The sequence below is a fragment of the Condylura cristata genome, unplaced genomic scaffold, assembly GCF_000260355.1.
Source record: "Condylura cristata isolate star-nosed mole 26May11 unplaced genomic scaffold, ConCri1.0 scaffold00015, whole genome shotgun sequence".
In the NCBI taxonomy this organism is placed as follows: domain Eukaryota; kingdom Metazoa; phylum Chordata; class Mammalia; order Eulipotyphla; family Talpidae; genus Condylura; species Condylura cristata.
Window position 1 is genome coordinate 4,122,695 of NW_004567116.1, and position 22,463 is coordinate 4,145,157.

General features: G+C 65.0%; 2 protein-coding genes across 2 annotated transcripts in view; one reads left to right on the forward strand and one right to left on the reverse strand.

Annotated features, from left to right (window-relative positions):
• The window catches only part of DAGLA (diacylglycerol lipase, alpha), a 51,216-nt gene that overhangs the window by 13,388 nt on the left and 15,365 nt on the right, over positions 1-22,463 (reverse strand). Inside the window, exons 2-7 of the mRNA XM_004683385.2 lie at positions 6,649-6,787; positions 6,161-6,372; positions 5,034-5,135; positions 4,518-4,656; positions 1,771-1,858; positions 246-380 (exon numbers count right to left, since the gene is read on the reverse strand). Of these exons, the coding sequence (XP_004683442.1) occupies positions 246-380; positions 1,771-1,858; positions 4,518-4,656; positions 5,034-5,135; positions 6,161-6,372; positions 6,649-6,743 (771 nt within the window). The 5' untranslated portion in view covers positions 6,744-6,787. The remainder of the gene's footprint in view (positions 1-245; positions 381-1,770; positions 1,859-4,517; positions 4,657-5,033; positions 5,136-6,160; positions 6,373-6,648; positions 6,788-22,463) is intronic.
• The window catches only part of SYT7 (synaptotagmin VII), a 140,938-nt gene continuing 136,296 nt past the window's right edge, over positions 17,822-22,463 (forward strand). Inside the window, exons 1-2 of the mRNA XM_012725155.1 lie at positions 17,822-17,950; positions 18,057-18,147. Coding sequence (XP_012580609.1) covers positions 17,822-17,950; positions 18,057-18,147 — 220 coding nt within the window. The remainder of the gene's footprint in view (positions 17,951-18,056; positions 18,148-22,463) is intronic.

The following is a 22,463-nucleotide window of genomic DNA, read 5'->3' on the forward strand; positions in this document are numbered from 1 at the left end:
GGGTCAGGAGGTGGGGGGCTGGAGATTCGGGGAGACCCTCGCCAGGCACGACGGGTCAGGAGGTGGGGGGCTGGAGAAGGAGCTGCCGCACCCAGCGCCTCCGGCATCGGAAGCTCCTGTGGCCCCCGGGAAGGGAGCAGCCGACAGCCCCAGCAGAAACCGCGCTGGGACCCGCTGGCTGAGGGACGCGCCCAGAGCGAGCGGGGACCCCCCACCCCCGCAGGAGGAGCCTGGGGGGGGCGCACCTCGTCCAGCACGGCGTTGCGCTTGGCCCGCTGCCGCTGCCGGAGCAGCACCAGGCCGGCGATGATGTCAGATGGCACGATGTCCAGGTCCCGGAAGAACTCGGCGAAGAGGTAGGCGATTTCCGAGTAGGCGTCCTGGCAGGCCGGGGGGCAGGCGGCGGCGGCAGGGGAGCAGGGGGGGGCGAGACACCAGGCGTGAACCCCCCGGGCTGGCGTCCGCTCGGGCGCCACCCTCCCCTCGGCGGCCGGGCCTGGCCGGACCAGTGTGGCCCTGTCCTGGGCCCGGGCCCTGCACACAGGGGTGGCTGCCTGGGATCCCACCGGCCCTCGGGGCCTCCGCCTCCTGGTCCTCTCCTGGCTCTGCCCATACACGCCTATGCCAGCCGGAGCCACCCCTCCTTCCCCACGTGCTGGGCACGAGCTCAAGGCAACAGGTTCTCATGCACCAGGCTTACCCCCCAGTGCCTGGCGCTTGGCAGAGGGGGAGAAATCAAGGTTGCAAACTCATGGGCCCTTGGGGGCTCAACAGACCCAGCGACAATTCAGCTTTCCACAGAGTATCTGGGAGGCCCGACCCCTCTACCCTATCCCTGACTCCTGGCACGGCCTGCCTGGGAGGAGCCCCAGGGCTGTGGGGCAGGTCTGCAAACAGAGCCCAGGCCCGGGAAGAGGGGTGTGGCCCGGTGGCACCGAGAGCCTGGGCTCTGGATCCAGGCAGCCTGGGTTCCCGTCTGAGCTCAGACACTCACTCCCTGGGAGCCCGAGGAAAGTCACGCGCCCCCCTGGCGCCCAGTCTGCAAAAGGAGGCCCAGACCCTGGCCCATGGCCCCACAGACCCCAAGAGGCCCGTGGGGGTGCTCCCTGCCCACCAGAGATCCTGGGGGGCTTTCTTACACTTGATTACTCACTCTACAGCTCACCAGAGGCTTCTGGTGAGAAGAAGCCACTGAGGCTTCTGGTGGCTTCCGTGCAGGGCACTCTGCTGTCTGGCTCAGGGGGAAGTGTCCTGGCCTCACTGGCTCTGCCACTAACTAGCTGTGGGCGCTGCGCGAGGCTCCCGCCTCCCTGGGCCTCTGCTGCCTCACCTGCAAAGCGAGGGGCGGGACTGGACGGTCTCTGAGGCCCTGCCAGAGCTGGGGGCTCTGCCTGCCTCCCTGACAAGTCCGGCCCACGCAGACACTGGACCACCCCGTGGAACTGCCCAGAGTCCTTTGCTGCTGGTGGTAAGCTACTCCTTTTTGTCGCTGGATGCCCTGATTTTTGAAACTCTTCTAAACCAAGGGGTCCCCAGGGGCTCTAGGAAAGGTTTTAAAATCTTCCTGGGGCCTTGACAGCAAGCGCTGGGCTGTCATGCTGGAGCAGCCGGCCGCGGATGAGGGCCTGGTGAGCACTGTCGCCCGGCCCTGCTCAAACCCAGCGGCCTTCTGCCAGCCCTGCCTGCAGGCCCTGCCTGAGGAGCTGAGGCCTCTCAATGGCCAGCCACAGGCAGGATGTGCACCCCAGGGAAGCGACCCCCAGTACTTACTGACTGGGAGTCCTTTGTCCGAGTGCAGCAAAGAAACACTTTGAGCCGGCGCGACCAGCTGGTGGCCTGACCCTCCTCTAAGCGGTGTCTGCAGAGGGGGAGAGTTGGTATGTGTGGGCTGGACCAGAAAAGCCAGGGCCCAGACACTGTGGAAACAGGGTGGCCTGTTCCCAGGACCCCACGGAGGCCCGGGGAGTCTAGGGGAGAGTAGAGCCCAGGCCCAGCCAAAGCTGGGTGGCCAGGATCTGTTTGGCCGCCGGCCCGGCGCTCCTGGCAGATTCCTGCTGGCCTGAGATGGCGTGTGGCACCGGCTTGGGCTGGGGCCGGTGTTCCGGGCTTTTGGCAGATGGCACCAGCACGCCTTGGGGGCTTCGGGGCCGGGAACCCAGAGTGGGGGCTTCTCTGCAGCCCAGCGAGCCAAAGGCTCAAAACCAGAGCCCTGAACAAGGCGGCAGGGTGCTGGGGTTCTCCATGACTGGAGCAGACCGGTCAAGGGCCTTGCTCCCCTGGGAAGGGGACCCATGTTCCCTGTGTTCGGGGGGAGTTTAAGAGGCTGGGTGAGGTGCTACAAGTCCCCACTTCCATGCGTCTGTGACCTCAGAGGGGAGTGTCCATTTCCAGACCCAGCAGCGGGGGGCTGACTTGCCTGATGACATGAGCTCCCCTCGCCCCCGTCAGAGCCCGACACTGGTGGTCAGGGCAGTGGGAGGCTGTGAATGCACTTAGCGTCCCCCGAGACGACAGGCCCGCCCGACCTCTCTGCTGGCTCAGCTCCTCCCTGGCTAAAGGTTGCTTCCTGTCCCCGGCCATGGTCAGGCAGTGAGTGCCCCGAGGACAGGGCAGGTCACAGGGCAGGGCCTTCAGGGCCGCAGGAGGGCAGGAGAGGGTGCTGGACTGTCGCGGTGTGGGGCATGGGCTGGCAGAAGGGACTGGGGCAGCTTTACATTCTAAAGTGATGTCCAGCCACCAGAGTTGTGGCGAAGGGACAGCTTGCTGGCCAAGCTGGGCTCTCAGGGCATCACGTTCTTCAACCCTTTTCGTCTAATGACTCTCACAAGGGAGTTTCCTGCAGGACCTGGGGCCCCACGGAAGCACTGGCCGCACCCGGCTGCACTATCCTCTGTGCCCAGCAGGGGGCAGCTGGCGCTGGTGACAGCATCCAGCCACCGACTGGGGAGAGATCCAAGTCGGGACAAGTTCATGTGTCCTCTGCCCCCGGCTCTCTAAAGCAAGTGGAGCCCAGACACCCTGGAGAGCAGCAGGGAGGAACCCATTGCTCAACCCCCACCCGATTTCACTGCAAGAGAATGAACAAGGATTCAAACAGCTTCCCGGCTTCCAGAAACGAGATCAGCCTGGTAGTGCGGCCGGAGGGCTCCGGTGCCTTTCTGAACCTAGAAGTGGATGACCGTCAGCAGGTCTGAAATGTCCTTGCTAGAAAAGCTGCTGCCTGATGGTTTCAGAGCAGAGAGAGGGCCAGCGGGCACCGGACAGGTTACCCTGCTGGGTGCTGAGAAACCACAGTGGGTCGGGACCTGTGGGCACTGTGGCCTCTTACCTGCCCTGGGCCTGGAACTGCCAGAAAACTTTCAAATTAAAATGCCAGTCACTGGCACCCCCCTCCTGCACAGGCCCTGGCTGCCCTGGGCCCCAAAGGCAATTACCCAGAGCCAGAAAGGGGAGATTTTATTCCAGGGCCCCAGGAGCCCAAAAACCAGGTCAGCTGTGGGTGTGGGTTCAGAGTGAGCAAAATGGGGTGGGTGGTGGCCGGCAGCACCGAGAGGCCAAACGGGCAATGGGACTGTGACTCCAAGTCCCGGCAGCCCAGGCGAGAGTGGGCGCTGGTGCCGATTGCGGCTGACCTGGCGGGCCCAAGGCCGGCAGGGAGATCTGCTGGGCAGGGGCCTCTGGGCAGCCCACTCCCCTGGCTGAGGGCTCCTGCACCGCTCTTGGCTGGCCATCAAGTGCCCTTTCCACTCCTCCAAGGGACCAGCTCTCAAACGTACCTGGACTCCCCCTGTTAGGGTGGATCTCGGGCACCCCAGGGTTGACAGAGGAACAAGCGGATCGAGGGTAGACGGCCGTCTGTCTCAGGGTGGAAGCTTGATTAGTGGGAGCTTGTGACCCACCTTGTAGCTGCCCCCCTTTCCTTTTCGTAACAGGAATGACGGTGACCTGGCCCAGATACCTGCCCTTGTTTCCTCTGCCATGACACAGCCGTCTCTCTCCTCTTTAAAACACTGCGCAAAGTCTGCCCCCTCCAGGAAGCCTTCCTTGATTTCTTTCCTCCAGTCTACTTTATCCCCGGGGCAGCATTCTGGCAAGAACTCTAAACCACTACAGCGCGCTGCCCGGGTCTGCGCCCTGCCCCGTCACTGACTAGACGTTTCACCTCAGGCAAGCCTCAAGAGCTCCCCGTTTCCTCGTCTGTGTTTTGGGGAAGATGATGGAGCCGCGCTGCCTGCTATGACTGTGCTGGGGCTGCAGGAAGGGCAGGGATGGCGATGACCACGTGCCCTTTGTGCCCAGCAGCCCCGTCTTCACCACAGCACAGCTCTGTCCTCTAACCTCACACGCTGGCATCGCAGTTTCAAGGTCAAGAGGCCACGGCAGGGAGACGCTCAGCCTGGACGATGCCCCTGGCTCGCTGGGGGCAGAGGCAGGCTTGGAGGGCGGGGCAGCCTTCTGGACCCGGGGCCGCCGGGCCCGCCCACCCAGCACGGCCCGGGGGCTGCCTGGCCACTGACCGCAGGTTGTAGGTCCGCAGGTTGCGCTGCCGTCTCTTGGTGGCCCTCAGCTTGACGAAGGTGCGGCCGGTGGGGTCGAAGACGCAGAGGACGGTGATGCAGACGCTGAGGATGACCACCCAGTTGCAGACGACCATCCCTGCAAGGGCAGTGGCGGAAGCAAGAGCAGGAGGTGCTGGGGACACGTCCCTGGTGCTGGGGCCTGCCCCCCCACCCCCCAGCTTCTGGGACAGACAGCAATTCCCAACCTCTGGTCCCAGCACCTGGCCACCTGCCGCCTGGCTGAGCCCTGGCCCGAGGGGTTCCCAGGGTGCTGGGGAGCCCTCAGCTGCTGCCCAGGCAGCTCTGTCTGCGGCACCCACATGACCCAGGTTGCCTGCAACTGATGGTGGACCCCAAGGGGAAGCCGGGGCCTCACCCTTCAACCCACTGGGCACCCCACGGAAGTGCCTCCACCTGGCAAAAACTGGGGACGCAGGCTTCTCTCACGGGCCCCAGCCCAGACGGCTCACATACCCAGGGTGACGTTCTTGGCGGTCAGGTCGTTGCAGGACGTGTAGTACTGGGTGAGCCAGACGATGCCCACGATGGCGTAGATGAACTCAATGACCAGAATGGCTGCGGAGAGCGGCCGGCTGAGGGCGCTGCTGTCTGTCTGCTGGGGGGCCTGGGCCCTCCCAACGCCGGGCCTCGCCAGCTCCGTGATGGGGCGTCTGGCCCCCTCGGAGGCCCAGGGAGTAGCCCCCCCATATCTGCACTGTTGACACAGACCCACAACCTATTGGTGACCCCTGGTCAGTCCCACAAACTCTGGACTCAGCCCAATCTTGGGCAAGGACCTAATCTGTCTACATACAGGACTGTGCGGGACAGACCAGGAGTCATTTCACAGAAACTGCTACCTCCCAGGAAGGGCCTGGGCCCTGGAGGGGGAGGGAGGAGCCCCAGGGCTGTGGGGCAGGTCTGCAAACAGAGCCCAGGCCCGGGAAGAGGGGTGTGGCCCGGTGGCACCGAGAGCCTGGGCTCTGGATCCAGGCAGCCTGGGTTCCCGTCTGAGCTCAGACACTCACTCCCTGGGAGCCCGAGGAAAGTCACGCGCCCCCCTGGCGCCCGGTCTGCAAAAGGAGGCCAGAGCCAGCTCCTGCCTGAGTTAGCAGGGACGGGGCTTGCTGGACATGGCCCGGAGAAGGCTGGAGCCGGAACCCAGGAGGAGGCCCAGACTCGCCTCCAAGGAGCGCCTCAGGAAAGAGGATGCTGTTTGGAGACAAACCCCAAGACAGCGAAAGAGAGGCGCACGGCGTCGGGCGTGTGGGCGGGCTCTCTGAAGGTGTGGCGGGCGCTGCAGGTCCCGTCCTGTCCAGCTCTGCTGTGGTCGTGCAGAAGCGGCCAGAGACAGGGAGTGTGAAAGTGGGTGAATCCGGGTTCCAATAAAACTTTATTTACAAAGACACGCAGTGGGGGGCAGGTGTGGCCCTGGGGCCAGAGTGTGCCCAGCCTCGGTCCAGAATGTAAGCCCAGTGAGCCTGCTGGCTGCCTGCTGTGCTCAGGAGCTGGCACCCCATCTATGAGGCCTGGACGCGTGAGGGGGCCTGGGGCGGGGGAGGGGAGGGCCGAGCAGCCTCCGCCGGGGTGGGGGCCCTTACCCAGGCGCACGTAGAGCACGTACTGCATGGACTCGCGGGGCTCCGTGTAGAGGATGCCCCCACGCATGCTCAGCCAGATGATGGCCATCTCGGCGATCATGCAGCTCAGCAGGATGCCCAGGTAGCCGCGGCCGTGGTCCACCAGGTTCAGGGAGCAGGCCTCGTGCGGATTGTAGACCAGGCCAAAGAGCACCACGGACAGGATCACGAACCTGCGGACAGCAGGCGAGAGTGAGCGCCTGGCCTGGAGGGCCTCTGCGGACATGGCCAGAGGGGGCCAGGGACCTGGCGGAGGGGAGGCGGTGGCAGCTCTGCCCAGGCTGGGCCGGGCCTCGGGGGCCGGGCAGGGTTCTCTGGACCCTGCGTGGCACCTCCCTGGGCGGCGGCTGCCCCAGGGGCCTCCTCCTGGGGGCTGGAGCGTGGCCAGTGGCCGGAAAGCCCTGGCAGCCCTTTCTCTGCCACCGGCCTTCGGGTGGCCGCAGACTCACCAGGTGGTGTGCAGCAGGAAGAGGAAGATGGCCGGCAGGACGAGGTCGTCACTGCCCACAGACCAGCGCCTCCGGAACACCACGATCCCGGGCATGGCTGGCGGCTCTGCGGAGGCTCAGCAGGCCTGGCGCTCACCTCCTGGAAGACAGCAGGAGGCGTCTGGGCTCCTGGTCCACGTGGCACCCATGGGACCAACTCCTGGTCAGATGTGGCCAGCAGCACACCCATCTCTCCCGGGGCTCACAGCCCGGGGGCTCCCAGGTCCCCAAGGTGCTGCTCTGTTCCTGGGCAGCACCGCCCCCCACCCCTCCCTCCGGAGCCAACAGAAGAGACCTCAGCACAGCAGCCACGCCTCACGCCTGTGGTGGCCCCACAGGTCGCTTGGGGTTGCTCAGCTCTAGTAATGTCTGGGCTCACCTGTGTCTACCCCCCGTGAGGTCAGGAGAGCCCTGCACCCCGGTCGCCCTTCGGCAAGACCCGGCAGTACACACAGTCATTGGGGGGGGGGGGTCGGCTTCGCAGAACTGGCCCAGGCTGAGCGGGCGTGGAAGGCTGAGGGCTGGAGGGAAAGGGGCTGGGGCTGCATGGGGGCACCCTGTGTGGTAGGTGCTCAGCAATTATTTCCGGAGTGAGGGGAGTGAGGTCTGCAGCTCCTTGCCAGCCTGGAACCCCGTGGCAGGCCCTGTGACTTGGGTTTGCCCCCATCTGACAGAAAGTCCAACCACAGCTGTGTGTCTTGGCAGGAAGGGCGTTCTGAGATGAGGTCAGAAGGACGCCGGGGCACCCAGTCCACTGCTGGGGGGCCACGCGAGCCCTCCCTGCGGCCACCCACCCTCCCGCAGCCCCGCCTCTGCCGTCAGCAGTGTGGCCTTGACTGCCTGGGCCCAAACTCCCTAAGTAGCTGGGTTCAAACTTGCCACCAGGCAGCTCAGGGAGGCACACCAGGATCTGGGGTCCCCACTCCAGCTTGCCCCAGGAGCAAGGGGAACGGCACAAACTGAGATGCCCCCACAGGGGTGGTCCCGGAGGTCCTGGCGAGGGGCGCCGAGAGCCTGCACTCAAGTGCACAGAAGCCCTGCTGCGGGGGTGGCACCCCACTGGTGAGCAGCTGCCCCCCAGGCTGGCAGAGGCTTATATGGCACCTGGTCTGGGCGGCACATCCTCCTCTCCCCAGTACAGCTCTGGGGAGGACGAGTGCCGGCGGGGACGGGCATCACTGGGGAAGGAAGCAGCCAGGTCTCCCTGGGCTGGTGGGCACCGCCCTCAGGGCGGGCGAGGGGGTGTGGGGCCGGGGGGCAGCCGCGGCAGGCTGCTCTGTGGGCTGGCGGGCTGGCGGTGGGTCGTGCCTGCCCCCCCGCCCCAGGAAGTGACATCATCCCGTCTCTCCAAGGAGGAGTCGGAGCATGGATTCCAGGAGGCGGGAGGGGGGTGTGGGGCCGGGGGGCAGCCGCGGCAGGCTGCTCTGTGGGCTGGCGGGCTGGCGGCGGGTCGTGCCTGCCCCCCCGCCCCAGGAAGTGACATCATCCCGTCTCTCCAAGGAGGAGTCGGAGCATGGATTCCAGGAGGCGGGAGAGGGATGAGGCGCTCGGAGCCGGTGGCGGGGGCCGGGGGTGGGGTGCGGGTCTGGGGCTGCCGGGCGCTGCCTGCCTGGACCAGCAGCCAGCAGCACCGGCTTCACTGGGCCGGAAAGGCTGAGCACTGAGGGCAGCAGGCTGGGTGCAGCTGGCCACGTGTGGTCACCCCGGCGCCACAGCAGCTCCGGGGGGCCCAGGAGGGCGCAGTGGACTGTGGCTCAGCTCCGCACCCCACCAGGGAACGCAAGGTCTCGGCAGGCGCCCCTCTCACACCCCGTGCACACCCCAGCAGAGGAAAGTGAGGGTCCTGCCAGCGCCGTCCCTGCCAGCCCTGAACACCTGGCTCTCAGGGGAGCCCGAGGGGCCCTTCCCAGCCCCCTTGAGGGGTACCCTCCTTTCACCCCCTTTCACATCCTGGAGTCCAGAACGTCTAGCATTGCTTCAGTCACCCAGGGCCGGACTCGCACGCGCCCGCCCTCCCTGCCCTCAGGGAGCTGTAGATGGCCCCTGGCGTGGGGCCGTCGCCTGAGGCCGAGCTACGGTCAGTGCCGGTGCCCACCTGGGTCATGTGGCCGGGCGCCTCGGCGGGGCCCTGCGCTGCCCGGGAGCCTGGCTGCTGGCTGCGCCCGGCCCACCCACGCTCGCCGTGCGACTGACCACCCGGGCTCGGCCTGCTCATCTGCTCAGGCCGACGGTCCCCAGGACCCTCTGGGAGGCCACCTGCAGGGGCCCTGGGCATACGGGATGGGGCCGGGGTCTCCGCTGGGGTGGCTGAGGGGCAGCGTGAGTCCCTGGGGGGCCAGCAGCCCCTCCCCGGCTGGTCACCAGCAGGTCGTGGTCCGGGGGTGACAGGAGGGCCAGTGCTGCTTCTGGGGCGGGGCGGACGCCGACTCATCAACCTCAGGACAGCTGCTTTTAAGGGGCTGAAAGGCGCCCTTTCTCTGGGGACCCCAGCCCTTCACAATGGGGGCCTGTTCCCCTGCTGGAAATGTGATTTCATCTGGAGGAAATGTCTCAGGAGGGGGCAGGGCAGAGGCCACGACTGGCCTCAGCTCCTCCGCGTCTCTCCTTCCCTGGGGCTCGGGGGTGCCAACGGGCAGCCACAGTGGGGGGCATGCAGCCTCCCCCTCCGACCACAGAGAGGGGCACTTCTGGGCAGCTGGAGGGCTCTCCACGGGAGAGAACGAGGGGACCCTCGTGGCCCCCGGCCTGGGCAAGAGTGAGTGGGGTTCCAGGGGCCCCAAATGGACAGAATGACTCAGTGGCCCTAGGGGCCCTTGCTCCCCCACCCACCAGGCTCACTTTCCCCACTGGGGATTCAATTTGTCTGTTAAATATCGATGCCCAGCAGTTCCTCTTTCAAAAAACACATGTGCTGCCCCCACTTTCCGAGGGTCCCCACAGTCTGTAAGATAAAGCGCAAGCCCCTCTGATGAGTGGTGGAGGGTCTCAAGTCTCTGGCAGACAGGCTGTGCAACCTTGGGCAGACACCTAGCCCTCTCTGAGACTTGGAGCTGGGGGACACTTCCCAGCCCGCGGGGCCCCGGGCCCCACAACTTCAAAAACAGACTGCTGACTTATTTCAGGGGTAAGGAAAACTGAGGTTCAGAAAGGCCCCGGAGGCCCCCAGCTTTCCCACACAGTCCATCCTGCTGGACATACATCTCCAGGATGCCCGAGCCAGCACACCCCACTCGAATTCCCCTCCGACACGGCCATTATTAACACTGTCACCCCAGGGAGCCTGGGATGAGATCCTTTCACACTCTTGAAGATGCATAACCCTCTCAGAAGCCGGCAAAATCCACATGAGCTCCCTTGCTGGAGATCAATCAGCAAGAAGGCAGCACCACGTATATGGTTTCAAACACATCACCCAGGTCTGAGCTGCCGCCGGGGTCCCCAGCACCCTGCAGCTTGGCTGGCTGAGGACACTGAGACCCAAATTCGCCTCCCTGGGCCTGTGCCCCCCCCACCCCCTCTGCTAAGGCAGCCGATGGGGCTGCGGTCCCCAGGCCAAGAGAAGCATCCCCAAGTGGGAAAGGCACCACCCCGGTGCCTCAGAGATCCTCCTCTGAAGAAGGAGGCGGGACTGATGGAGGCTTTGATGTTTGTGGCTATGTTAGTATTTATTTGGTTTTTATTTACAACAAATGGCTACATGTGTCTTCTGGGAACCGCAATGAAAAGGTAAAGTAAAAACTTTAAAATAAACATCAGAACAAAAACTAATGATGACAGCAGACTGGGCGAATCTGGTGCATGTGAGCAAGACACAAACACAGGTCCACTTGCTACATATCCATCATCAGACTCTGAGCTTCCTGGTGGCCCGAGTGAAAAGAGAAAATGGGGAGCCTCTGAGGGCTCTTTGAACACTGCAGGGTGTCTTCACCCCTGACGCCCACCAGAAACGGAGGAGCCCAGGTAGAAGGGCTTGAGGCCGCACACGGGCTCCGGCTTGGCCCTGCTGGCCTGTGGACTCAAGCAGCTGCACTGGGCCCTGGGGCTTGTCTAGTGTTGGGTGGGGCATCTGGCCTGGAGGACTGGCCACTGGGAGGCTGGGCCTGGGCCGCTGCAGGGCGTGTGATGGCTCCAGCTGCGCCCCCTAGCTGGGTCCGGCTTGCCAACAGGCCACCCTCACCGGGCGGCAGCTGGCTTCTGCTCCCTAGCAGACTCCAGAGCACAGCAGTCACATCCCAGCTGCTCCACTTCTCAGCCTCATGGCCAGTGAGGCAGCTCGTTAACCTCTGCTTGCTAATGAGGCTCCAGGAGAGAGCCTGCAGCGGGGGTGGGGGCCGCCCCCTGTGGGTCAGGGACTCCTAGGGATTGTGAGTCACCCACCACGTCTTGGGTCTCTCCTAGGCTTCTGCAAACACTCATTTCCCATGACCACCTCGGGCTGGGCACTGGACAGACTGGCCTGCGGTCACACGGCTGGAGCGGGGCCATGTCTTAACCTGAGGGCCTGAGAGGCAGGGGCGGGATTCCACACAGCTCTGGACCCCGAGGGCTGGCTCCAAACACGCCTTTGCGAGGGAGGACGCAGGGCCCTAGGGGCCGTGAAGAGCTCTGGTCTGCAGGGCGCGTGGGCAGGGCCCGTCCTGGAGCTGGGGCCGCGCGTCTGTCTGGAGGCGGGTGGGCTGTGGCGCCACCCTGGGGCCAGACTCAGTGGAGCCTGGGCAGAGCTGGAAAAGCAGCACCTGTCGGTCCCTTTCCTGACCGCATCAGGTCAGCTCCGGGGGAGAAATCGAGGGCCCCAGGGATGCAGCAGGCGCGGGAAGATCCCGAAAGAGGCGGAGCAGGGGCTGCCAGCAGCCTCCTTGCGTTACTTCAAAGGAAAAACACCTCTGCCCGTCGGTCAGACCCGACCCCCACGCACGCAGGCCCCCCCAGCGTGGCCTTCCGCCCTGGGACCCCCTTCTCCCTCCCGGCCCCAGGCCCCACGCGAGGGCTGGGCTCCGAAAGGCACAGGCAGCGGGAGGCGGGAGGGAGGCGACAGAGAGCGCGTGGGCTGGGGGCCGTGTGCGCCACCAGCCTGTGCCCGGGTGTCTGCAACCCAAGTTAGGGGCCCGAAAGCTGTTGCTTTTCACGCGTCAGCTGTGCCGGAGCAGAAGGCAGGGCGGCGTCCGCCCCGGGCTGGGGCCTTGCTGCAGCACGAGCCGGGCCTCCCATGCCAGGCCCTGGGGCCAGCCTGCATGGCCGGGAGGCCGCGCCCTGGGCCCAGGGGCACAGACCCGCAAGCACCCTCCCGTCCACCCCACGGCGGGGCACGGGTGGGGAAAACAAGTCACACGGGAGGGGTCAAGTCACGCAGTGAGGGGCAAGCTGGGGTTCGAGGCCAGGTCTGCTGGGGTTCTCACCATGGCATGCTCCTTGCCAGACCGCCTCCCCACAAGGTCACAACCTGGGGGTTGCGGGGGCCCGGGGGCAGCTCAGAGAGGAGGACGAAGGGAGCAGACCCCGCTGCCGAGGGCATGTCCACGGTCAGCCTGGTCTGGAAAGCGCTCCCAGTCATTCTACGCACTCGACTTCGTTAAAGACTTCTTAAACAGGTCCCCCCCCCCCCCCCCGGTGGCGTGAAGGGCTGAAGCACAGCGCTACGGGGCTGGCCGCAGCCAGGGCAGAGCGGGTTCGATCCCCGCCGGGGGGTGACCCACATGGCGCGGTAGACCGCTCCTGACCCGCCCGCTGCTCCCTCAGCAGTGGACTCCGTCAATCTGCCTGTTCTGCTCCCCACTTTGACTCCTCTCACCGCCCCTGCATCTCTGGCCTGTACCCCAGTTCTGTATGCACAAATAAATACATCTTAAAAACAAAAACAAAAACACCAACAACGTCTTACAGCATTTACTGCACAGTACAGCGCCGAGCAGCTCGGTTACACCTCCCTTGACTGAAGTGAATCACGCTAACACCCTCTGTGGAGTCTGCCGTTCCTACCTCCGCCCTAGCATGAGGGAGCGAGGCCAGAGTGGTTAAGTAACTCGCTTGGGTGAAGTAGCCCGGCCAGGACGTGCAGGCCCGGGCCTGGAGGCCCCGTCTGTTCTGTGCTCCCAGCCCCTACTTGGAAGCCTCATCAGGGCTCCATTGATTCCCGGGCTCCAGCTTCTCGTTCTCACGCTAATTATTTTCCACTCGTCTACAACAAGCAGAACTTGCCGTCTGCCACTGGCCTTGTCACTGGCACCGGCCAAGTCCCTGGGAATCAATCGGGGCCTTTGGTTTCCTGCTGGCTCTTCTGGACGGGCGGCTGGCTGCTGGGGAGCGGCGAGGTGGGCCTGGAGCCAGGCTGGGCCCTCCTCCCACCCGCAGCCTGCCCTGGCCCTCTCCTCCCCGGGCTTCACACTGGGGCGCACTCAGGCAGGCCCAGCTGCCTGCCAGCGTCGGAGGGGGCTGGCTTCTGGAGCAGCGGGCACGGCGGGCCACCTGGATCTCGGAGCCCGGGGCCACCTCCTGCCTGGCTGCGGGGTGACGGCAGGGAGGCTCCCATCAGGGTGTCCTCACCCCTGGAACCTGTGCTCTCTCAAATGCTAGGCTTGAGTCTGGGTCCCTTCATTTCGCTGAGCCTCAGTTTCCTTATCTGCAGGAGGCTGGATAAGGAGGGTCCCACTTGACGGGGAGGCGGAGGAGTGAAATCACGCGTGCAGACTCGGCTTTCCCACAGCCATCTCTCCCGAGAGCTCAGACCGTGCCTCACGGCCGAACCCCTGCTCCTGTGGTATGGCCGGGGTGCGAATCTCTGCCAGCTAAGTCACCCTGCAAGCAGAGAGGCCCTGCTCGCCACCCCTGGGGCCCAGGCTGGCCCTGGCCCACCCATTTCAAACCCTGACCGACCTTCTTGGGCAGGGCAGGGCTGGTGGCATCAATCCCCTCCTCAGATGCGTATTATGGCATCGCCCAGGCTCCTCCCCCCTGCCACACCCACACTCTGAGGCCTCTCCGGCCCTGGCTCCTTCAGGCCACAGCCAGCCGGTGGGATGGGAACCACGCGCCTGGGTCCACCGAGACCACGGAGCCCTGGGCCACGGCCAAGCTGCTGCTCTTCCCGCATCCCCTGCGCCGGTCCGTCTGGGCTTCCGGCCTCCCAGCTCACACTCAGGATGCCCCAAGGGCAGAGGCACCAGTCAGCCTCTCCTCCTGCCCAGCTCTGCCACCGTCCTCTGGTGCCCCAGAGCGTCAGCCCTCTGCCAGGCACTTGCTGGGAACCCCCCGCCACGCCAGCCATCCGTCCGCTATGCTCTGTGTGGCTTCTCAGAGCTTCCCCAGAGGAGACTCCCTGTCCGAGGTGCTGGCAACACCTCCTGAAGGAATTAGCACCTTTTACTTCATTGGGGCCCCCTAATGAGGCCGTTAATGAGGATGCTATGTGAGCACTCAAGCCTGACACCTCCCCTGGGGGTGCCCGTCCTCAACCAGCGTACCCAGTGCCGCGGGGTCCTGGTGGCCTCCTCAAGCTGTGAGCCCCGCCTGCGGGCCTGGCCTGCATGGGGGTGCCGTGCGGGCTCGGCTCGGGCTCCGTTCCGGAAGAGAACTGCAGCACGGCCATCTAGGGCACAGGCCCGCGCGCCTGCGATTGGGTTTCAGTCGACCATTGCCGGGCATCTCGGAAGCAGGCAAGGATCAGGTGACTGTAACAGGAGCTCCTTCCCTGGGAGGAGGTGCAGAGTCCCTCTGCTCCAGGAAGGGTAGCGCCCCTGCCCCCATCAGCATGGCTGGGGGCGCAGGGAGGCCAGGCCCCTCCCCTCTGTGGCCCTGCTGGCCTGTACCGATGAGGGGGTGCGGTGCCCTTCACAGAGAGCTTAGTGGGGGCTCCTGGGTAAGGAGAGGTGGTCGCAGCAGGCAGGCTGGCTGTTTCAGCCCCAGCAGCTTCTACTTGTTTTACACATTGGGGTTCCCTGTGACGCTGTGTTTGAAATAAATAGTCTGCGTGCTTAAAAATGTTTGCAAGGTGGGGACCCTCCCTGGTGGCTCAAGGCCAAAGCGCAGCACTATGAAGCTGTTCTCAGCCACTGCAGTAGAGCTCGATCCCCAGCCAGGGAGTGACCCACATGGTGCGGCAGACCTGTCCTGACCGGCCCGCTGCTCCCCTCAGCAGTGGACTTCAGTCAGTCCACTTGTCCTGCTCCCCACTCTGTCTCTAGTGAATCCTTTCACCCCCACCACACTCCTGGTTCTTGTATGCATAAATAATTCTCTTTTTAAAAATGTTTGCAAGGGACTGGACAGGAGGACCTCTGCACTTTCTAATGCTTTGAGGCTCTGGATGTGGACAGGGTGACCGCTCAGGCCACCCTGGCCTTGACTTTCAGAGTTGGACTTGCAGTGTGGTGCAGGACAGCCTAGGAGAGAGCCTGGGGGCTCCACGCAGAGCCTGAGCTCGCCGGACCGTGCACATGTTGACCTGATTGAGCCCTGAGGACAGAGAGGCCCCAGAAAACACTGGGAGCCCAGAGGCGTGGCTGACCCTTCTGTCCCCCACCCCCACCCCTCCTAGCTCCTGGGCATGACAGCGTGGGCCTGGCTCAGTCCCAGGCCCTCCATGCACCCTGATGCCCTCTGAGCCACGCGGGACAGGGCAGGGCCACTCCCCACGACGCGCCGACCGCTGCTCCCTCCGCTCTGCACGCGTGTGGTGGCCATGAGGCTGCAGTGGGACAGAGGGAGGTCAAAGCCGGGGAGTGCAGGGCCCACCACCGGCGGCACTGGCTGCGGCACACGGCTACAGCACTAGTGAAGTCAGTCCCCTCCTCAGAAGCGTATGACGGCTTCCAAGTGCCCTTTAAACAGGACTCCCAGCCAGTTGGGCCCTCCCTGGTGGTGCAGCGGGTTAAAGCCCAGCACTGAGAAGCTAAAGCCGCTTCCGCATGAGTTTGATCCCCGCCCGCCCCGGAGGAGACCACATGGCGTGGCAGACTTCTGCTGACCGCCCGCTGCTCCCCTCAGCAGTGTGCTTCGTCGATCTGCCTGTTCTGCTCCCCGCTCTGTCTCTGGTGAAGCCTCTCACCGCTCCTAAGCCTCTGGCCTGTACCCCAGTTCTGTATGCATAAATAAATAAATCTTTAAAATAAAAATCTTTAAAAAAAAAAAAAAAAGGACTCCCAGCCACTAGCTGCCAGCTCCCCCGCCCCAGCCCACCCCGCCCCACCAGGCGCCCCACTTCCTGCACCCACCTCCCTCTCCCACCTGCTGAGGCCTGCGGGGTGCTCCGACAGAGGCACCAGCCCAGCGGTCAGCGGAGGCCTGGCCCGCCCTCCTGTGGGGGCCGACCGCACGGTGCCCCGTGTCTCTCCAGGCCCAGGAGGCTGGAAAACGGACTGGGCAAGGGGGTGAGGGTACCCGGAGGGGAGCACAGGCCCCCGCCATGAGACAACGCCAATGGGCAGTTGAGAGATGTCGGCCTTGGCCCGTGCACGCCCGACGGGACGAAGGACACACTCTCTATCTGGCTGGAAAGCCTGCAGGCCCCCGCGCCCCCTCACTGGGACTCCAGAGCCTGGCGTCACTTTCCTTCCCAGGGGACACACCCTTGGAGCCCCAGGTCCCCGCCTCGTCACACTGTCGCTTCTGTGGCTTCTCTGACTGCACCCTGGGTATGGCAGGCGGTGGGGCGGGGGCCCAGCCTGGCGGGGCTCTGGCGGCCACGGGCTGGTACTGCTCCTTCACTGCCGCTTTAGCAAGGACACTGCAGGGAGGTAACAGGCGTTTGGCAAGGCCTCTTCTCATCACCCTGGGGCGGGTGCTGGTGACCCCATTAACTGCCTGCCGCTAGTCGGGAGGAGGCAGGCCTTTTGCTCACCCCTGCCGGGCCCCGGGCGGCTGGCAAAGCTGCTGGTGACTCCAGGGGATGAACCTTCCCGCAGAAGGCTGACGGCGCCATGGAGCGGGAGCAGGAGGCCAGCCGCCGAGTGCTAATGGGGTGCCCACTGGGGCCGTGGAGACAGACGAGGTCCGGGCACACGGCGGAGTAGCGGCTCCTGCCAGGCAGAAAGTGGCACCTCGTGTCCTCCAGGGCTGGGGGAGGCGGCGTGATGTACGAGTCTTGCACATCTAGCCCTTCACTGCTGGGCCCAGGAAAGCTCTGGAGTGGGGCGGGGGTTGGGGGGGTGGCGATGAGAGAGCCAGTGAGAGCTAGGGGACCCGGGAGGGGGGCGGCCTGCGTCATAGCTCCTGCTGACTCCCCACCCTCGGTGGCCGCTGGCTGCTATAAATACCACTCCTGCTTCTGGATGCTGCAGAAGGTGACCTAGAATTGTGGGCTCGAGGGCCTCCTGGGGGGCCCCTCCCCACCAGCGAGCGACCCGGCTGCCTGACCGGCACAGCCCTGCCGCCTGAGAGCCAGCGCCCACTGCCAGCAGGGACGGGCACCCAGCCCCAGGGAGAAGGCCGTGCCTGCAAGTCCAGCCTGTGTCCCGGCTTCCTGGCGGGCGCCAAGGACGCTGGGTTCCTGGAGAGCAAAGGTCAGCCTTCAGAGGGGACACGGTGCCCCACACTGCCACGCCGGCCTGGGTGAGTGACCACCCACACAGCCTGGGCGGCCAGCTCTCTGCTCAGCCCTGCAGTTCCTCCATGACCTGACCTGGTCCTCACCACCCTGGGGCAACCCCGCACCCCCCGGGGTGCCTGCTGCTCAACAGGGGCCTGTGGCCACGGTTCAGACAAGCCCCCACGACTCCACTTTTTGGTGACGAGTGGGCGTCCCTCCGGCCAAGCCGGGAGCAGGGCCCGCCCACACACATGGCTTTGGCAGGGCCAGGAGTGGAGGAGAAAAGGCTGGAAACAGCCCTGGGAGGCCCTAGGTGTGTGAACGTAGGTGAAGCCTCGTTACAATTAAACTCACGCATCAGACATTCTCCATCCAGCCAACAAGTCATCAGCGAGCCTGCCGGGTGCAATAAATAAAAGCCGAGGTGGGGCCAGGTCTCGGGGGGCATCCAGCCCGGAGGAAAGACGCCCCGTTCATCATCACCTATGCCACGTGGGGGCCCCCTCCGAGCCTGGCTGCGGGGGAGGGCCAGCTGCTGTGAGCACTAGGAATGGAGGTGAACGGCGGAGGGTCAGTGAGAGCAGAGAGGCCAGGAGGAGGGCCGGCAGGACGATGGTGTGCGGGCTGACCACAGCAGGAAGCCCAGTCCAGCCCAGCCCGGCCCTGCGGGAGGGAGGTGGCCAGCGCGGGAAGACGGGTGGGGGCAGCCCGGGAAATGCGGGCCAGGCGGCGCGAGGTGGGGCAAGGAGAACAGCAGGGATGGGCGGGCAGGAGGGCAGCAGCCCCGCTCAATGGCCCGAGCAGCTGGACGGCCGGCGGGCCACCGCCCTGGTCCCTTCTCTGGCAGGGCCGGTCCCTGGTCCTGGAGGAGCCGGAGAACAGGCCTGGCCCCGCCGGCAGGACGCCCAAGATGCCAACTCAGCCGGTGCTGGCCACAGGTGTGTGGCAGGACGGGGCCTGGCCACGTCCCAGTTCGGGGCGGAGGCTGAGCTCTGCTCCCACAGTGAGGGTCCCCCATAAGGAGCTCGAGGCTGGAGGCACTGGCCCCGAACACAACTCCTCACTCTGGCTCTCCCCCGCCTCGGACCACGGTGACGCCCCCCGGAAGCGCCCTCACAGGACGCGGGGTGTGTCGGCGCTGACGCAAACCTCACGTGGGAGGACTGGGCCTCCAGGAGGGGACGCCTGCGTCTGCTGGCCGGCCCCCACTTTGAGCCGCCTCCTCGCCCAGCCCGCACGCCTCCCATCTCAGCTTGGCGGCTCTGTCTCTCCGGGGTCTGTTTGTTAACATGGTTACTGTCTGCCACCCCCCTCCCCCCACCGGGTGTGGCTCCCCAGGCCCTGGGGAGCCCTCAGCACCAAGAAGGGCCTGCCGGGCCTGAGCCTGGGAGCCCTGGGTGAGCAGGGCCCCAGGTCAGAGAGGGCCCAGCACCCCGGGCTCCTGGCGAGGCCTCCAGGCCACTGGCGCCTCAGGCTGGGGTCCCAGCTGCACCCAGACTTCTCCCCTCAGCCACGGCCACATGCAGGCTTCACGGGCGCCTGGCAGTCCCAGCCCAAGTGGGCGAGACAGGGAAGCAACGTGGCAGCAGTTTCACGGGTGCAGAGACTGGCGGGAAGGGCATGGGGTTGTATTGGGGGGGGGGTGACACAGGAGTAGCAGCGTCTGGTACCGACCAGTTAGGGGCCCTGCTGCCTCAGGGCGCCACGGCCCCAGCAGCCTGGCCCCTGCTCCCCCATCCCTGCGCCTCCGGGGAGGGACTGTGTCCACCTTTGCAAGGCCTGCACTGCAGGGCAGGGCCAGCGAGCACAGCAGGCCCGAGCCCTCTCCCTGGAGGAGCCCTGGGGCCAGGACCCCCGCCCCCCAGGTCAGCAAGAGAGCAGCGGCCAGGAGCAGCGGTGGGGAGGACTTCCCCTTTCAGGGCCTGTGTCTTCATCGACTCGAGGAGGGTGGCCACATCGCTCCAACTGCTCTACGATGTGCTGCTTTTTTTCAAGATTTATTTAATTCTGCATACAGAGCTGGGGTACAGGCCAGAGGCTCAGAGGCGGTGAGAGGCTTCACCAGAGACAGAGTGGGGAGCAGAACAGGCACATCACTGAAGTCCACTGCTGAGGGGAGCAGCGGGTGGGTCAGGAGAGGTCTGCCGCGCCATGTGGTCACCTCCAGGGCAGGCGGGATCGAACTCATGCTGCAGTGGCTTTAGCTTCTTAGTGTTGTGCTTTAACCCGCTGCGCCACTGGAGAGGGCCCAGATGTGCTTCTTTTATTCCCCCTGAGCTCTCAGATTCCAAAGATCTTCAGCCTCTAGCTTGGGGAAACACCCCAATCCAGAAACTCAGGATTACGGGTGATGCTACCCTCGGGCACAGAGGGGCCAGGAGTCTCCAGGCCACAGCCCAGCATTTTATGGGCACCAGCGGTGAAGCTGGCGAAACCAGGTTCAAAACCTGCCTGCAGGACTTGCCCGTGACCTCAGGCACATCTGAGTTCCTCTCTGGCCCCAGCGGCTCTGGCTCTGTGTCTGGGCTGCTGGGGGTCCGGGGGCCTGGTGAAAGGCCTGCCCCAGGGGCTCAGGCACCTCCCCCGTGACCCCTTCTGCTTCTGCTGTCTGCCAAACTTCCTAGGAATGTGAAGAGAACAAACAAGACACCCACCCAGGACAAGCCTGCCGGCTGGGACGAGGCCTCAGGAAAGGGTGTCCGCTGGGGCTCCCACCTCCGGCTCAGCCCATCCTCCCTGGTCCCGTCGGAATCACACCTGCACAGGCCAGAGACGGGGCAGGCAGACAGGCCCAGCATCTCCAGGCAGGGCCAGGGCGCCAGGCTGCTCCACGCCCTCCACCCGCCCCGCTCTCAGCCGTGGGAGGACGCCTGAGGTCACGTCTGGGAAGTGCTCAGAGCTCCATGGGGAGAAGAGGCCAGAGGGACCAAGGTGGATCAATTATGTATTAGCATGCTCGCTTATTAACACTCCTGTTTACTGCAAGAGCGGAGAGGGGAAGGCTCGGTGGCAGGGAACCCAGGCTTGGCCACGGAACGGGTGTGGGCAAGCCATAACCTCTTGGAGCCCCAGTTCCTGTCAGAGGGGGGTAAATCACATCTGTGTGACATTGCTCAAGCGTGACCCAAATGCAAACGGGGTCTCGAGGGTGCCAGCTTGCTTGTGTTACTGTGGCACAGAGCTCGGCTCTGGGCTATGCCCACGTGCTAGGGGCGCTTGCTGCTGCTGGAGGAATAAGATGGGGTTATTTGTAGAGCGGCAGACTGTGCACCCCAGGCCAGCACCCCGCTCTGCCCAGCAGCGGGGGAGGGGCTGGGGCCTCAGGAGCCAGCCTCCCTTCTCCATGGCAGGCCTGCTCCCCAGCTTGTATGTGTGGTAAGGCTCCCCCAGCCAGGAGCCCGGGGCCACCCTGCCCCCCGTCCCAGGGGCTGGCATGGGAGTGACCTGCCTGCTGCAGTGCCCACCTGGGAAGGTGGTGCCCACCCCGCTGCCCTCTGTTTACAGAGGCCCCTGCACCGCCTGTGGGTGATGCCTGCTCAGACTCACAGCTTGCCTGACAGACACCTAGTGGCTGAGGGACCACAGGCAGGAACAAAGGCGTCTGTATAAGGCCAAGTGCAAGCTGGTGGGCGCCGGAGGGTGGGGCTGAGCCTGTCTCCTCACAGGACCAGCGCCACCAGGGACACGCAGGGAGGGAGGCGCCGGCTCCGCTTGCTAAAGGCCGCGTCTTTCCTGGATGCAGGGGAGAACGTCTCCTCTGCCCTGGGAAGACAGAGCCACCGGCCTCTGTCCCTAATGGAGTCCCCAGCCCGGGGGACCAGGCCTGTGACCTCAAGAAGTCACCCCCGCCAACGGCTGCCCACGCAGGGCCCAGCCCCGGCCAGCCAGAGGCAGAGTGCTAGAAGGCCTTGCTCGGGGGCAGGTCTGCAGCCGGAGAAGAAACCAAGTCCCTGGGGCTGAGTCATCTGAAAGGGGGTGAAGAGCAGGGCAGGGCTGGTCAAATCAAGGCAAGCTCCCTCGCCGGAGGAAGGGTGGGGGCAGCGGGCCAGCACAGCCACTCCCGGAAAGACAGGGGCAGATGTGTCTGCGCAGGAAGTTCCTGGCCTGGGCCATGTGCAGCACTGACCCCGGCTGCACAAAAGTCCCATTGATGCCACCCGCGCGCCATGCCCCAGGGCCACCGGGCCAACACAAGAGCACCAGGGACCTCCTGGCTGACTGTCCCGCTGCCGCCACCACTGCTGCTTTGGCACGCCAGGCATGCCAGGCCCGGCACTGCGAAGTCACATGCCCGGCATGGGCCGTGCCGCGCAGCGCCCCGTCAGCATCGGAGCCTGCAGGGTGTGGCGCTTACGGGCAGAGTGGCCGCGCTGCTCGTGCAGAACTGGGAGCCCAGAAGCACAGGACCACCTGCCCGCCAGCCGCACTGGGTTCTGGAAGGCAGGTCCTTGGGCAAACAGGGAGGCAGTGCCAGCGGCACAGCAAAAGCAGGGCTGGGAAAAGCAAACATCACGGGTGACGGCTCCGCCCCACAACTGGCACTCAGTTGATGGGGGGTGTGGTGCGCACCTGCAGCTGCCAGCAGGGCCCTCGAGTGAAGGACTTGGACTTACCCTTCCCTCCGGCGGAGCCCGAGTGTGAGGGCAGGGGGCAGAGAGCAGTGGGGGAGAATGGGCGGGTGCACACCTTCAGGGAGCTGAATGCCTGGGTACAGCCCACTGAGTCTGCTCTAGGGGACAGCGTAGGACCCAGCAGGAGGGAAGGGCCTGGTGGACCTGGGTCTGGAGTCTCTGCTTGGCCATGGCCTTCTCTGGATGACTCTGAACAAGGGATGGGACCTTGGGGCCAGGTCATGCACCGCCCTGGTGAAGGTTGAAGGGGAGGAGAGCTGTGTGGGAAGACAGCACAGAGTGGCACAGAAGAGGCTCCCCAAACATGGGCTCTGCCCAGTGCCCACATGCATGTGGGATCGAGCTGAGGCCACAGAGTAAGGGTCAGTATTGTGGAAGTCTGGGTATATGTTCCCTCAGCAACTCCACAGCCCCATAGTCCCCTGGGGAGATGTGTGACTAGTGGGCCAGGAGGGCACAGTTCAGTCCTGCTCTAATAACAAGGTTACTCCACCAGCAGGGGCTACTCCGCCAGCAAGGGCTACTCCACCAGCAGGAGCTACTCCGCCAGCAAGGGCTACTCCCCTGTGGGGCTACTCCACCAGCAGGGGCTACTCTGCCAGCAAGGGCTACTCCCCTGTGGG